Raw genomic sequence first — 16725 nt, forward strand, 5'->3', positions numbered from 1 at the left:
AGCGTGAGCCACCGCGCCCGGCCTTCACCCGGCCTTATTCAACTCTTAAAAGCAACAAATACTCGTGAAGCTTGAATGCCTGCCACTGGTCTTGTGCCATGCGTCTGTGAAACACGACATTCAACAACCCCTGTCGCAGACCGAGGTCAAGGCATTTAGTTAACATCCTCAACTAATAAGTGGAAAATCCGGGATTTGAACGTGACTCCATCTGATGTGAATGCTCCTCTATTTTCCACTGGTCCTAAAGCCAGCATTGCAGGTAGACGTTCTGAATCCAAACCCAATGCCATCCCTCTTCATGTTTGAGGAAGATAACAGTGGAGTCCCTGAATGATGTCCTGTCTCTTAGAATCATCGGGAATTTCTGTGTGCCTGTGATGAGCCGCAATCCTAGGGAAGCTCTAGAATCCAGGTACCATCCTGACACTTCATGACCTCGGGTAAGATTTTTCTTCCGTCCCCGCACCTACCCACCCCATACCGTTGGCTAGATACCAACTTTGGTTCTGAAAAAATATTTTATCACAGTTGGTCCAATGCCTTGGGGTATAGTGACTCTTCCCTTGAGCAGGAAAAGAATAATGAGTTCTCTCTGGTGTTGACGTCAGCCCTTCCAGAGGGTAAGGTGTTCTGGCTCCGGCTCAGTGTCCTAAACATGCCTTTAATTTGTGGTAGGGGGTGAATCTCCAGAATATTCCTCACCAGCTCTGTATGGATTTATCATAGCCTCTATAACCTCACAAATATTCAGGAATATCACTGCCCATTGTCTTCGAGAGAAGTTACTACTAGAATTAAGAGCGTTAAAAGAGTGTTCACGAAAAAAGAAAGAGAAAGAAAGGGGAGGGGAGGAGAGGGAGGGGAGGGGAGGAGAGGGAGGGGAGGGGAGGGGAGGGGAGGGAAGGGAAGGGAAGGGAAGGGAAGGGAAGGGAAGGGAAGGGAAGGGAAGGGAAGGGAAGGGAAGAAGGAAATCAAAGTCAAAGATGCATTGTCAGCCAGATGCAGTGGCTCATGCCTGTAATCCCAGCATTTTGGGAGGGTGAGACAGGAGGATTGCTTAAGGCCAGGAGTTCAAGACCAGCCTGAGCAACATAGTGAGATCTTGTCTCTACTAAAAAAAAATTAAAATTAAATCGGCCAAAGTCTGGGCATGGTGGCTCAAGCCTGTAATCCCACCACTTTGGGAGGCCGAGTGGGCAGATCACTTGAGGTCGGGAATTTGAGACCAGCCTGGCCAGCATGGCGAAACCCTCTCTCTACTAAAAATACAAAAATTAGCCAGGCATGGTGGTGGGTGCCTGTAGTCCCAGCTACTCGGGAGGCTGGGGCAGGAGAATCACTTGAACCCTGGAGATGGAGGTTGCAGTGAGCCGAGATCACGCCATGGCACTCCAGCCTGGGTGACAGGGTGAGACTTTGGTCTCAAAAAAAACGACATTCCAAGGTGGATGCTCCTAGTTTTTCTGAGCACCTTGAGATTGAGAGCAGGGGAGAAATGCTGTCAAGTACGTCGGTGAGAGCAGCTGGAGTAGGAGGGGCAGAAATGGGAGAGTATAAAATCAGGTGACGCTGGCTAAGGTGCATGACACCTGCAGCAGTTGGAGGTGATGCAGAACCTGGTGGGATGGGTGTTGCTGGCTGGCTGCATGTGTGGGCTGAACACAGGTGAGGCAGCAAGGTGGGTGAGCGACGGGAGGAGCAGGGGCCAGAGCAGGGGTTGAGACAGGCAGGAAACAGATTCTGTTCATTGTCCACGATCTGTTTTGAACACAGCACAGTGTTCTGTGCAGAAAGGAGGACTTGGGGAGTTCCAGGTTCCACCCCTGTTCTTTCTCTTGTTAGTTGGGAGATCATGGGTGATCGTGCCTCTCTCTAAGCCTCGGCCGTCTCATCTACGTAATAGTAATAATAATCTTTAAGAAAGAAATAGCTGGGCCGGGCGTGGTGGCTCACTCCTGTAATCCCAGCACTTTGGGAGGCCGAGGCAGGTAGATCACCTGAGGTCAGGAGATCGACACCAGCCTGGCCAACATAGTGCAACCCTGTCTCTACTAAAAACACAAAAATTAGCTGAGAATGGTGGTGCGTGCCTGTAATCCCAGCTACACGGAAGGCTGAGGCACGACAATCGCTTGAACCCGGGAGGTAGAGGCTGCAGTGAGCCGAGATTGTACCACTGCACTTCAGTCTGGGCCACAGGGTAAGACTCTTGAAAGAAAGAAAGAGAGGGAAGGGAAGGGGAGGGAAGGGCAGGGGAGGGGAGGGGAGGGGAGGGGAGGGGAGGGGAGGGTGAAAGAAAGCTTTTGATGTATTGTTTTGGGAGGTTCTTCAAGGTCTGTTGTTAAAGTAATTTACAAAATAAACAGTATATACACTAAGTTATCTTTTGTGCTTAAAAAAAAAAAAGGAGTAAATGCTTGTTTGGCCATTCAAAAAATCTGTCAAGATTTCACAAGAATTACATCAGTAACCAGCAGGGAAGATGACAGTGTGACTGAGGTCAGACATGGCTCAGAGAACTTTGATGTTCTCCCTTGCATAATTCACTTGAAATTCCAACCGTTTGAATCACTTCTCCAGAAATCAAATCTACTAATAGCAAAAACATGTGACCTTTGTTTCTCATGGTAGTTTAAGGATTAAAGTAGGAAAGAACTGCCAATGCTCTGTAGCCAGCCTCCACCAGGAGCACGCTGGAGCTGACACTGATCTATCACTCATTGCAGCCAGGGAGAACGTGCACCAGGAGGGGTTGTAAGTAACAGGGTGTGAGAAAGAACCTGTTCTCTCGTGTGGGGTTTGGTTGGGTGATTTGGGATGGGAGGCTTAAGAAAGCAGAGATTCACTCAAGATCGGATGCTGGCCGGGGGTGGTGGATCACGCTTGTCATCCCAGCACTTTGGGAGGCCGAGGCAGGCAGATCACCTGAGGTCAGGAGTTGGAGACCAGCCTGGCCAACGTGGCAAAACCCCATTTCTACTAAAAATACAAAAATTAGCCAGGCACGGTGGTGCACGCCTATAATCCCAGCTGCTTGGGAGGCTGAGGCAGGAGAATCGCTTGAACCTGGGAGGCAGAAGTTGCAGTGAGCCAAGATCACACCATTGTACTCCAGCCTGGGTGACAGAGAGAGGCTCCATCCAAAAGAAAAAGATTGGATGCTGTCAGAAAGACGGTGAAGGAGGGACATTCTATGAATGGGTCTCTCAATAAATCTTGTCTATAGGGAAGACAGACTAGAACAAGAACATTTAATCAGTGAAGAAGTAGCAGTCACTTTAGCCATGACGGAGGAGGTGTTGGGTTTTGTGTAAGTTGCACAGAGACCTGGTTTTTGCCTGTGCTTCCATAAACTTCGGAAGTGATCTTCCTTTATCTCATGGTACGAAGATCTCAGAGCAAGGTAGAGATTATTATTCTGGGAGATGATGTCCGATAGGAGAATAAGCTGGCCAGCTCTGAGTGCCATGTCAGCTTTCGGATGTCAGGGACTGCCTTCTATTTTCTCCTTCCTAGAACACGGCAGGCACATGGCTACGTTCTCGCACACATGAAAGTAATTCTCAATGTTGTTGTTGTTGGCGGTGGCAGTGGTGGTGGTGGTGGTGTCTCTCCATCATTTGATCAGTTGGAAAAGAAGGAAGATTAAGTGGTAAAAATACTCACGCTGGCTGGGTGCGATGGCTCACACCTGTAATCCCAGCACTTTGGGAGGCCGAGGCGGGCGGATCACCTGAGGTCAGGAGTTTGAGACCAGCCTGGCCAACATGGTGCAACCCCGTCTCGACTAAAAATACAAAAATTAGCCGGGTGTGGTGGTAGGCGCCTGTCATCCCAGCTACTCGGGAGGCTGAGGCAGGAGAATTGCTTGAACCTGGGAGACGGAAGTTGCAGTGAGCCGACATGACACCACTGCACTCCAGCCTGAGCAACAGAGCGAGGCTCCATCTCAAAAAAAAAAAAAAAAAATGCTCATGTTTGTCCAGAGACACGATGGAACATGAGGCTTAAATCACAACGACTCTAAGGACTCATTGTGTTCAACAATATTCGTAGATGGAATGGCAAAGGACTACTTCCAGGGGCACCACAGTCTGAAAGAAGTAGCCCAGGCTCTGAAATCAGACAGGGCTGAACCTGAGTCCAGGCTGCACCTGCTTTTGGCTATGTGGACGAAACACACATAAAAGTATTTCTCTGCTCTTTCGTCTGTCAAACTAGAAGATTATAGAGATTAAAGACAATAAGGGTGAAAGATTATAAAGATTAGCTGTCATGTCGGCAGAGCCCAGAGCTCCGTGGCTGGACAAAGTAGAAAAGTCACCCAGTACCACCTCGGATCCTGGTGTTTAATACAAAATATTAGCACCGGTGGTTTTAACCTAAAATGACAGTCACTCACCAGCTGCACTCGGAGGAGGTTCAGGTTTGTGACAATGTCCCCATGAGGCAAGGCTGTTGCAGAGACTCTGTTATACCTGAGCTACTTCTTAGTTCTGTGGCTTTGAACAAGCAATTTCCCTCTCCAAGCCTCCACTTCTGTGCACAATGGTAGATCATGATCATACACGTATATTAAAAATATATATCATTATACACTTTGGGAGGCCAAGGAAGGAGGACTGCTTGAGGATGGGAATTCAAGACCAGCCTGGCCAACATAGCAAGACCCCTGTCTCTACAAAAAAAAATAAATTAAAATAAATTAAAGATGAAAATATGCATTATTGGCCAGGTGTTGTGGGGTGCACGCCTGTAATTCCAACATTTGGGGAGGCCAAGGTGGGAGGATCACTTGAGCCCAGGAGTTTAAGACCAGTCTGGGCAACATGATGAAACCCCATCTCTACAAAAAAATACAAAAATTAGCCGGGTGTGGTGGCCCACAACTGTAGTCCTAGCTACTCAGGAGGCTGAGGGGAGAGGATCACTTGAGCCCAGGAGGTCAAGGCTGCGATAAGCCATGGTTGCATCACTGCATTCTCCAGCCTGGGTGACAGAGAGAGACTGTGTCTAAAAAAATATATATATATATACACACACGTACACACACATATATACCCACATATATACATATATATATAATATAACAATACCAACTACCTATGAATTAGCATCTTTTTATCAAAGATAAAGAAATCAGCATCTTTTTATCAAAGACAAAGAAAGTCAGCCAGGCACAGCACTTTGGGAGGCCGAGGTGGGCAGATCACTTGAGGCCAGGAGTTCGAGACCAGCCTGGCAACATGGCGAAACGCCATCTCTACTAAAAATGCAAAATTAGCCAGACGTGGTGTTGGGCGCCTGTAATCCCAGCTACTTGGGAGGCTGAGGAATGAGAATCACTTGAACCCAGGAGACAGAGGTTGCAGTGAGCCAAGATCATGCCAATGCACTCCAGCCTGGGTGACAGCAAGACTCCCATCTCAAAAATAAAATAAAAATAAAGAAAGTAGGCTGACTCTGGGCACCCTGCCTATGAGTTAGCCCTGCTCCATAAGGAGCAGTAAAAAAGGAAAGGAGAGGAGAGGAGAGGAGAGGAGAGGAGAGGAGAGGAGAGGAGAGGAGAAGGGGAGAAGGGGAGGGGGGAGAGGGGGAAGGAGGGAAGAGGGGAGTGGGGGAGGAGGGAAGGTGGAAGGGGAGTGGGGGAGGGGTAAGGGGGAAGGGGAGAGGGGGACAGGAGATGGGAGGGGGAGGAGTGGAGGGGGAGGGAGGAGGGGAGGGGGAGGGGAGGGGAGAGGGACAGGAAGGGGGAGGGGGAGAGAGGGAGGGGAGGAAGGGGGAGGGGAGGAAGTGGGAGGGGGAGGGAAGGAAGGGGGAGGGAGAGGGGAGGGGGAGAGGGACAGGAAGGGGAAGGGGGAGAGGGGGAGGGGAGGAAGGGAGGAGGGGAGGGGGAGGGGAGGAGAGGGGAGGGGGAAGGGAAGTTTATTCCCTTGCACAGAATACTGGCACTTCCGAGGTCAGATCAACATCTACTGAATGCCTGCAGTGTGCCCTGACAAAGCACAACTGTGCTGAACAGTCTGTGAAGTCAGACTTCTTGAGATTATGCCTAATTCCCACAAGCCAACCATAGACTTTCTGGCAAGTTCTCCCTTTATAGCACGTCTTTGTATCTGTCAAACTTGGGAGGTGGGGCTGGGAGGGAAGGGAGTTATAAATTCGCATCTCTCCCTCCTGAGGCTGCTGTGAAGACGAAATGAAGGCGGCAACTGGAACGTGGTGATGGCCAAGTCAGCCTGAGTCACTGTTATTAGACAGAGGCTCTGTGGGAGGTGTTGGTACAACAGACACTTAAAACGCCCTAAAATAGTCTCAAGGATGATAAAAGAGCACAATTTTCTAGGAGAAAAAAAAAAAAAACCCCACTGAGGCTTCTGGCAAAATGCAGTGAACCGACACGTTGTTTTCCTGAAACGTGGACATGGGGGTGAAAGCTAGAGATTCTCTCTGACCTGGAGAATTGCAGAATTTCAACAAATAGGTGGACGCTGAGTAACATTGATAGAGTGAGTTTACTGTCACCTAACCCTAGAAAAGCCTTTGGAGCCGCCAGACGTGAGGGCATGTGCCTGTAGTTGGAGCTACTCAGGAGGCTGCAGAGGGCAGATCTCTTGAGCCCAAGAGATCAAGATCAGCCTGGGCAATGTAGCAAAACCCCGTATCTACCAAATAAAAATACAAAAATTAGCTGTGCATGGTGGTGCATGCCTGTCCGTCCCAGAGGGGACAATGGTTTGAGCCCAGGGGGTCGGAGCTGCAGTGAACCATCATTGTACCACTGCACTCCAGCTTGGGCAACCGAGCGAGACTCTGTCCCTCTCAATAAATTAAATAAATAAGCAAATGTTTTTAAAATGAAAAGAAAGCCTTTGGAATGCTCAGAGTTCCTTGTCTGAATAAATGGGCTTTCAGGCCGGGTGCAGTGGCTCACGCCTGTAATCCCAGCACTTTGGGAGGCCGAGGCAGGAGGATCACTTGAGGTCAGGAGTTCGAGACCAGCCTGGCCAAGATGGTGAAACCCCATCTTTACTAAAAATACAAATATTAGCTGGGTTTGATGGTCAGCACCCATAATCCCAGCTACTCGGGAGGCTGAGGCACAAGAATCACTGGAACCCAGGAGGCGGAGGTTGCAGTGAGCCGAGATCCATCTCAAAAAAATAAAAAAATAAAATAAAATAAATAAATGGGCTTTTGTGAGTAGACGCACAATCTCCAAATTAGAAGTGTTCATGGGTATGATATTGTAGGCGTTTTATAACAGAACAGTTGGCTGCGTGAATGTTGAGGTACTTTTCACAGCCATTACTCTGGGAATAGAGTAACTTAGGAGGTGATCTAAATGTTATCCTTTTTTTACTCTTTCAGAACTGATTGCGCATTTGCAGCCTCCGACTCAAGGTAAGGAGACCATCTCTTAATTTGTTAGCGTCTCACATGCTAGCCCCACCCCTTAAGCAATATTATATTCCTAAAGTCCCTTGCACTTTCTCGCCATCTCACCCTTTCCTCTGCTGTTCTTGTGGCATGAAAGGCTCTCCATTGCCAGGTATGGGGACTCATGCCTGTAATTCCAGTACTTTGAGAGACCAAGGCGGGAGAATCACTTGAGCCCGAGAGTTCAAGACCAGCCTGGGCAACATAGCAAGACCCTATTTCTACTAAAAACACAAAAATTGCCGAGGTGTTGTGGTGAGAAACTGTAATCCCAGCTACTCATGAGGCTGAGGTGGGAGGATCACTTGAGCCCAGGAGTTGAGGCTGCAGTGAGCCGTGATCACGCCTCTGCACTCCAGCCAGGGCAACAGAGTGAGATCCTGTCTCAAAAAAAAAAAAAAAAAAAAAAAAAAAGGCTCTCCGTGGTCACAGCAGCCAAATCATGTTTCAAGATCCAGTTCACTTCGCTATCCAAGATTTCCTCCCTTTCCCCTCCAAAAACTGCTGTCTTCTCCATTGCAACTAACATCAGCATTTGTGCAGCAGCTTTTTGTTTGTTCATTATTTTATTTTATTTTTAATTAACAAATAATAATCGTATATATTTGTGGGGTAGAATTGGATATTGTGATGTATTTTTACACTGAGGAATGGTTAAATCAGGTTGAGTAACACATCCATCACCTCACATACTTATTTTTTTATGGTCAGAACATTTAAAATCAAATTTTTCAGCCGGGCGTGGTGGCTCACGCCTGTAATCCCAGCACTTTGGGAGGCCAAGGTGGGCAGATCACCTGAGGTCAGGAGTTCAAGAGCAGCCTGGCCAACATGGTGAAACTGTCTCTACTAAAAATACAAAAATTAGCCGGGCATAGTGGAGTGCACCTGTAATCCCAGCTACTCGGGAGACAGACAGGAGAATCATTGGAACCTGGGAGGCGGAGGTTGCAGTAAGCAGAGATCATGCCATTGCACTCCAGCCTGGACAACAGAGCGAGACTCCAGCTAAAAACAAATAAATAATAAAACAAAATCTAATCTTTAGCAATTTTGAAATTTAACAGTCACCATGCTGTGGAATAGATCTCTAAAACTTATTCCTCCTATCTAACTGAAACTCTATCAGCCTTAACATCTCCCTAGCCCCCAGCCATCCCGACAGCCTCCAGTAACCACCATTCTACTCTCTACTTCTATGAATTAAACTTCTGAAAAAAGCATTGGTAGTTTTTATTGTTTGCTTGTTTGTTTGATAAATTGAACAGCCTTATCGAGGTACAATCTACATTCCATAAAATTCATCCATTTTAAAGTGTACCATTCAACAATTTTTAGTAAATTTATAAGCTGGGTGCAGTGGCTTGTGCCTGTAATCCCAGCACTTTGGGAGATTGAAGCAGGAGGAACACTTGAGCCCAGGAGTTCAAGACCAACCTGGGCAACATAGCAAGACCTTGCCTTTACAAAAAGTAAAAAAATTAGCCAGGTGTGGTGGCACACACCTGTAATTCTGGCTACTGAGGAGGCTGAAACGGGAGGATCGCTTAATCCCAGGAGTCTGAGGCAGCAGTGAGCTGTGATCGTGCCACTGCACTCCAGCCTGAGGGACAGAGTGAGATCCTGTCTCTTTAAATTGAAAAAAAAAAAAAAAAAAAAAAGAGGCCGGGTGCGGTGGTTCACGCCTGTAATCCCAGCACTTTGGGAGTCCGAGGTGGGCAGATCACGAGGTCAGGAGATCGAGACCAACAGCGTCTCACTGGGCAACAGCGAGACTCTGTCTCAAAAAAAAAAAAAAAAAAGATTAGAACAAAATGCTTGTCCACTTTCTCATCATGACTTCTCCATGTGCCCGTGATTACCACATCTCCATTCCTCTCCTGTCTCTAAAAAGAAAAAGAAAAAAAGACTCCAGAGTTTTGGCTTAGGGAAATCAGGTGCGTAGTTGCTAGAGGACTTCCATGAAAAGGAAGCCAGCAACTCCAGCCTGCTTCCAGCCCTGGGTTGAATTAGGCTTCCTTTGATCTTCACTTGTATCTTCCACCACACACAAGAAAGGCAGTTAGTGAGACCAGCTCGCTGTCATTACTTTCAGTGGCAAAAACTGCAATTACTTTTGTTGCAACCTAATACATGCAGATATGGGGGGATCTATGAGAAGCACGGTGCAGATCATCGAGATGGACATTTGAAAGTCAATTCCCTTTGTCCGGCCGGGTGCAGTGGCTCATGCCTATCATCCCAGCACTTTGCCGAGATGGATGGATTCCCTGAGTCCAGGAGTTCGAGACCAGCCTGGGCAACATGGCAAAACCCCGTCTCTACAAAACATATAAATATTAGCCAGGTGTGGTAGTACCCACCTGTAGTCCCAGCTACTTGGGAGCCTGAGGCAGGAGGATCACTTGAGCCTAGGAGTTTGAGGCTGCAGTGAGCCATGATTGCACCATTGCACTCCAGCCTGGGCAACAGAGCTAGATCCTGTCTCAAAAATAAAAATAAAATAAAATAAAAAAATCACTTTGTAAGCTGGCCCTACATTCAGCGTGTCTTTTTTTTTTTTTTTTTTTTTTTTTTTGAGACAGAGTCTTGCTCTATTGCCCAGGCTGGAGTGCAGCAGTACGATCTCGTCTCACTGCAACCTCTGCCTCCTGGGTTCAAGGAATTATCTTCCTCAGCCTCCTGAGTAGCTGGGATGACAGGTGCCTGCCACCACGTCCAGCTAATTTTTGTATTTTTAGTAGAGACGGGGTTTCACCATCTTGGCCAGGCTGGTCTTGAACTCCTGACCTCGTGATCCACCCACCTCAGCCTCCCAAAGTGCTGGGATTACAGGCGTGAGCCGCCATGCCCGGCCCAGCGTGTCTTTTCTTTTCCAGTGATCTCCCGTGAACCCTGTGTCTTCCCATTTACCTATGGTGATGTCACCCACTACAGCTGCATCTCCACCCACAGTGACTTTGACTGGTGTTCTCTTGACAAGGAATTCCAAGGCAGGTGGCGCTACTGCACGGGGCTGGGTAAGTATCCTGGGTTGGACTGTCCTAGATGCCCAGGACCCAAGAAGTACTTAATAGCAGCTGGCTACATGGGTTTTGGTGTCAGACAGACTTGAGTTCAAATCCTTACTCTTTTATAAAATTTTAATTGCTTTGAAAATAGCTCAGTGTGGTCAAAAAACCATGGTTTGGCCGAGTGTGGCTCACACCTGTAATCCCAGCACTTTGGGAGGCCGAGGTGGATGGATCACCTGAGGTCAGGAGTTCGAGGCCAGCCTGGCCAACATGGTAAAGCCCCAACTCTACTAAAAATACAAAAATTAGCCAGGTGTGGTGGTGCACACCTGTAATCCCAGCTACTTGGGAGGCTGAGGTAGGAGAATCTCTTGAACCCAAGAGGAGGAGGTTGCAGTGAGCCGAGATCACGCCACTGCACTCCAACCTGGGTGATAGAGTGAGACTCGGTCTCAAAAAACATAAAAAGTAGCATGGTGTGCTGTTAGTTCATCAATGATTACACTTAAAACTCTCAGGAAGGCCGGGCACAGTGGCTCATACCTGTAATCCCAGCATTTTGGGAGGCCGAGGCAAGTGGATCACAAGGTCAAGAGATCAAGACCATCCTGGCCAACATAGTGAAACCCCGTCTCTACTAAAAATACAAAAATTATCTGGGCATGGTGGTGTGCGCCTGTAGTCACAGCTACTCGGGAGGCTGAGGCCGGAGAATGGCTTGAACCCGGGACTCGGAGGTTACAGTGAGCCAAGATCGCGCCACTGCACTCCAGCCTGGTGACAGAGCAAGATTCCATTTCAAAAACAAACAAACAAACAAACAAACAAGCAAACAAAGCCTCTCAGGAAATGTGAGTTAGTACAACCACTATGGAGAACAGTTTGGAGTTTCCTCAAAAAACTGAAAACAGAGCTGCCATACTGTTACCAGATGGAAGGTCTTGATGGTCAGTTGTCCAGGTTCTTGGCGTGTTGAACAAAGAATCGAACAAAACGCACAAAGCAACAAAAGAATGAAGAAACAAAAGACAAAGCAACAAAAGAACAGAGTAATGAAAGCACAGATTTATTGAAGCAAAAGTACACTCCACAGAGTGGGAGCTGGCTTGAGCAACAGGCTCAAGCACACCAATTACAATGTTCTCTAGGGTTTTCATTAGGCTAGAAGAATTAGGTAACACCCCTAGGTCCCCTTTAGATGCCTCCAATTGGTTACACCTTATAAGGGATTTGCCCACGACCAATCAGAGGCTGAAGTGGAGACCTGGCCCACAGTCAATCAGAGGCTGGAGTGGAGACTTCTGTCTTGTTATCATAGGAGTGAGGATGTGGCCTGGATGCTGCCTAATCTTGCCTAGAACTGGCTGCACCTGCTGTTCTTTTACTTATACCTTAACCCTTGGTTACCCTAAATCCCTGTTCTACAGCCTCAATATGATCCAGCAATCCCACTCCTGGGTACATTCCCAAAAGAAAGGAAACTCAAATGTTAAAGAGACATCTGCACTCCCATATTTATTGCAGCACTGTTCTCAATAGCCAAGATTTAGAAGCAACCCAAGTGCCTGTCAACACACAAAAGGATAAAGAAAATGTGGTACATATGCATAATGGAGTAGTATTCAGCCATAAAAAAGAATGAGATCCTGTCATTTGAGACAACATGAATGGAGCTGGAGGTCATTTTGTCAAGTTAAATAAGCCAGGCACAGAAAGAAACTTCTCATGTTCTCACTTATTTGTGGGAGCTAAAAATTAAAACAATTGAATTCATGGAGACAGAGAGTAGAAGGACGGTCATGAGAGGCTGGGAAGGCAGAATGGGGTGGGGAAGTGAAGAATGACTAATGGGTAAAATAAATAATTAGAAAGAATAAATAAGATATAGGCCGGGCTCGGTGGCTCACACCTGTAATCCCAGCACTTTGGGAGGCCCAGGTGTGTGGATCACCTGAGGTCAGGAGTTCAAGACCAGCCTAGCCAACATAGTGCAACTCCATCTCTACTAAAATACAAAAATTAGCTGGGCATGGTGGCGGCGCCTGTAATCCCAGCTACTCGGGAGGCTGAGGCAGGAGAATCACTTGAACGTGGGAGGCAGAGGTTGCGGTGAGCCAAGATCGTGCCACTGCACTCCAGCCTGGGCAACAAGAGGGAAACTCTATCTCCAAAAAATAAATAAATAAATAAATAAATAAATAAATAAATAAATAAATAAAAGAATAAATAAGATCTAGTATTTGATGGCACAGTAGGGTGACTGTAGTCAATAACAATTTATACATTTTGAAATAACTAAAAGTGTGACTGGATTGTCTGTAACACAAAGGACAAATGCTTGGGATGATGGATACCCCATTCACTCTGATGTGATTACTATGCATTGTATGTCTGTATCAAAGTATCCCACATACTCCATAAATATATACGCCTACTAGGTACCCACATAAATTAAAAATTAAACAATTTCTTAGAAACTGTTTATGTTCCTAATTCTTCCTCTGCCCCCATGTTCCCTGCAGATCCTCCTCAGTGTGTCTTCCCCTTCTTCTTCAGACAAAAAGTCATTCACAATTGCACCAAGGAAGGCTATATTTTGAATCGGAGTTGGTGTTCATTGACAAAAAATTACAATAAAGATAAGAAATGGAAGCAATGTTCTCCTCAGAAGTAAGCTGGTTGGGGAACGGTGGAATGGGGGATCCTATAGAATTTTTTTTTTTTTTGGAGACGGAGTTTCGCTCTTGTTGCCCAGGCTGGAGTGCAATGGCGCAATCTTGGCTCACCGCAACATCCACCTCCTGGGTTCAAGTGATTCTCATGCCACAGCCTCCTGAGTAGCTGGGATTATAGGCATGCACCACCACGCCCGGCTAATTTTGTATTTTTAGTACAGATGGGGTTTCTCCATGTTGGTCAGGCTGGTCTGGAACTCCTGACCTCAGGTGATCCACCCACCTCGGCCTCCCAAAGTGCTGGGATTACAGGCATGAGCCACCGTGCCCGGCCCCGTATAGATCTCTTAAAATGAGAATCCTCTGGAGTGAGGGAGTGGGGAACTTGCAGCCTAGATTAACTGGTAATGGCTTAGACCAAAAGTTGCCAAACATTTCCTGTGAAGAGCCTAATAGTAAATACCTCAGGCTGAGCAGGTCATGTGGTCTCTGTCACAAATACTCAACTCTGCCATTGCGGCACAGAAGCAGCCAGAAGCAATACAAAAATAAATGAAAAGGCCTGGTGTGGTGGCTCACGCCTGTAATCGCAGTGCTTTGGGAGGCTGAGGCAGTAGGATTGCCTGAGGTCAGGTGTTCAAGACCAGCCTGGCCAACATGGTGAAACCCCATCTCTACCAAAAATGCAAAAATTAGCTGGGTATGGTGGCATGCACCTGTAGTCACAGCTACTCAGGAGGCTGAGGCAGGGGAATCACTTGAACCCCGGAGGCAGAGGTTGCAGTGAGCCGAGATTGCGCCGCCACACTCCAGCATGGGCAACAGAGCAAGACTCCATCTCAGAAAAAAAAAAAAATAAGAAAAATAAGAAAAATAATAAATGTGGCTGTGTTCCAATATTTTTTTAAAAACAGGGACTCACTCAGTTACCCAGGCTGGAGTGTAGTGGTTCAATCACAGCTCACCGCAGCCTCAACCTCCCAGGCTCAAGCAATCCTCCCACCTCAGCCTCCCAAGTAGCTGGGACCACAGTCGCATGCCATACACAGCTTGTGTTCGTCAACAAAAATTTACAACAAAGATGGAAACATCTTTGGCTAATTTTTTTATTTTTAGAGACAGGGGTCTCACTGTGTTGCCCAGGCTGGTCTTGAATTTCTGGGTTCAAGTGATCCTCCCACCTCAGCCTTCCAAATTGCTGAGATTATAGGTGTGAGCCACTGTACCTGGTCCAATAATATTTTATTTATGTATCCTGAGATTTGGATCTCATATAATTTTTAGGTATGGAAAAGTATTAGTTGCCTGTTCTTTTTTTTTTTTTTTTTGGCCAACCATTTAAAAATGAGAAAATCATTAGCTCATGGCATGGGCTGTACAAACACTGACAGTGGGTTGGGTTACAGTTGGCCACTGGACCCTGCTAAAAAGACCTCTGACCTCTGGCTTGGATGATCAGTCCTTGATCCCAGGCTGGTGAAGAAATAAGTTTAGTTTCCATTGAAAAGAGGCCAGGCACGGGGGGTTCACACCAGCAATCCCAGCACTTTGGGAGGCCAATGTGAGAGGATCACTTGAGTCCAGAAGTTGGAGACCAGCCTGGGCAATATAGTGAGACCCCCATGTCTACAAAAAAATTTAAAAAACAAAAAAAAGGGCTGGGTGCAGCGGCTCATTCCTGTAATCCCAGCACTTTGGGAGGCCAAGGCGGGCGGATCACGAGGTCAGGAGATTGAGACCATCCTGCCTAACACAGTGAAACCCCGTCTCTACTAAAAATACAAAAATTAGCCAGGCGTGGTGGTGGGCGCCTGTAATCCCAGCTACTCAGGAGGCTGAGACAGGAGAATCGCTTGAACTCCAGAGGTGGAGGTTGCAGTGAGCCGAGATCGTGCCGTTGCACTCCAGCCTGGACAAGAGAGCAAGACTCTGTCTCTAAATAAATAAATATTAGCTGAGTGGGCATGATGGTACTGCACTCCAGCCTGGGTGACAGAGTGAGACTCTGTCTCAAAAAAATCACCCCGTCTCTACTACCAATACAAAAAAAAATTAGCCGGGCGTGGTGGCGGGCGCCTGTAGTCCCAGCTACTCAGGAGGCTGAGGCAGGAGAATGGCGTGAACCCAGGAGGCAGAGCTTGCAGTGAGCCAAGATTGCGCCACTGCACTCCAGCCTGGGCAACAGAGTGAGACTCCTTCTAAAAAAAAAAGAAAAGAAAAGAAAAACACAAGAGAAGGAGAAAAGCAGAGTCAGGAGACATGGGAGAGTCCACGCACCCTCATGCCCTGTGTTATTTAGTGAGGATTTGATTGATCACAATAAACTCTGGCCACCACGCTGAGTAATTCCTGCACAGCACCTCATTTAACCTGCGCCATGACCTCAGAAAGGGACTAGAGGAATCATCACGCCCATATGCCAATGAGGAAACAGGCTTCAGAGTCTTGGGCTCTGTCCAAACCCAGGTGTCAAATCCCATCGCCTTAACGAGATGTTATTCAAAGACCACTCACGAATAGGCACCATTCAATGAGCCCCTGCTATAAGCTCTATTATAAGTGTCTCACTCATGACCTCTCTCCCCATCAAAACTGCCATTTTATGTATATGGAAATGGACATGGCAAGCCTGAATGTCTTAGCCCATCAGCCTCTAAGGGATGAAGCCCCGCACAGAAGCCAGGGTCAGTGGTGGTTAAAGTCAGTATTCATTCCTTCCCAACAGCATGATGCACTTGTCAGAACTCAGAGCCATTTATTCAGAAACATCTTTGGAGTCATTATTCATAACATCAGTGGCACAGAGACAAAGGTTCCTGTGGGGCATTTCGGGTTTTTGTGTTTTTTTATTTTTATTTATTTTATTTTTTTGTTTTGAGATGAGTTTCACTCTTGTTGCCCCAGCTGCAGTGCAATGGCATGATCTCGGCTCACTGCAACCTCCCCCTTCCGGATTCAAGCAATTCTCCTGCCTCAGCCTCCAAAGTAGCTGGGATTACAGGCGCGTGCCACCACGCCTGGCTAATTTTATATTTTTAGTAGAGATGGGGTTTCACCATGTTGGCCAGGATGGTCTTGAACTCCTGACCTCAGATGATCCACCAGCCTCGGCCTCTCAAAGTGCTGAGATTACAGGCGTGAGCCACCACGCCCAGCTGAGACTGTCCATTTTTAACAACTTTCTTAATGCTGAAAATAATCAATTTGCTACATTTTTTTTCAAATACTAGCAATGTGGTCATAAAAATAATCCGTAATTGTATATTTAATTTGAAAGTCAAAGAGAAATACTTATACCCTTCTGAGGCCACTGATCTTTCATGCTCCTCCGCCCTTCTCCTGACCCATTTACCCATGCTATTTAGTTCTTGGGAATAGACCAGATCTCCCATCAGGCAGGAAAAGCAATTGTCTATCAGGGTGAAAGACAGACTGTGATACGGATCTTTGCAGGGTGAAAAACTATGACATCATTCTAACGCTTCTTTTTCCTCCACAGTACTTAGATACCTCTTGGTGTTCTTGAAGAGACAGAAGTCACATATTCATCAGCTTCCTCTCCAAATATAATTCTATCCTTTCCAATCCTGACC

At 46.9% G+C, this 16725-nt stretch overlaps 1 protein-coding gene across 2 annotated transcripts; it reads left to right on the plus strand.

The window, feature by feature from the left end:
* The first annotated feature begins 404 nt into the window (after positions 1-404).
* LOC129459210 (binder of sperm protein homolog 2-like) lies at positions 405-16725 on the plus strand. Of its 2 annotated transcripts, XM_055235601.1 has the most exons (4): positions 405-443; positions 7375-7407; positions 10323-10463; positions 16632-16722. In XM_055235601.1, exons 1-4 carry the CDS (start codon positions 434-436, stop codon positions 16700-16702), a joined length of 255 nt encoding a protein of 84 aa, XP_055091576.1. In that variant the 5' UTR covers positions 405-433; the 3' UTR covers positions 16703-16722. The 2 variants fall into 2 exon arrangements, 1 of the variants encoding a protein (XP_055091576.1); XR_010115266.1 differs by lacking the exons at positions 405-443; positions 7375-7407; positions 10323-10463 and adding an exon at positions 13063-13127 and having other exon boundaries at positions 16632-16725.

This window comes from Symphalangus syndactylus, chromosome 13 (assembly GCF_028878055.3).
Source record: "Symphalangus syndactylus isolate Jambi chromosome 13, NHGRI_mSymSyn1-v2.1_pri, whole genome shotgun sequence".
Classification (NCBI taxonomy): domain Eukaryota; kingdom Metazoa; phylum Chordata; class Mammalia; order Primates; family Hylobatidae; genus Symphalangus; species Symphalangus syndactylus.

What these genes read in the sequence shown, in the direction of transcription:
- LOC129459210 (XM_055235601.1), top strand. An exon ending in TTTGCAGCCTCCGACTCAAG is followed by an intron (nt 7,408 to 10,322) that starts GTAAGGAGACCA and finishes TTTCTTTTCCAG; the next exon opens with TGATCTCCCGTGAACCCTGT. An exon ending in GCGCTACTGCACGGGGCTGG is followed by an intron (nt 10,464 to 16,631) that starts GTAAGTATCCTG and finishes TTTCCTCCACAG; the next exon opens with TACTTAGATACCTCTTGGTG.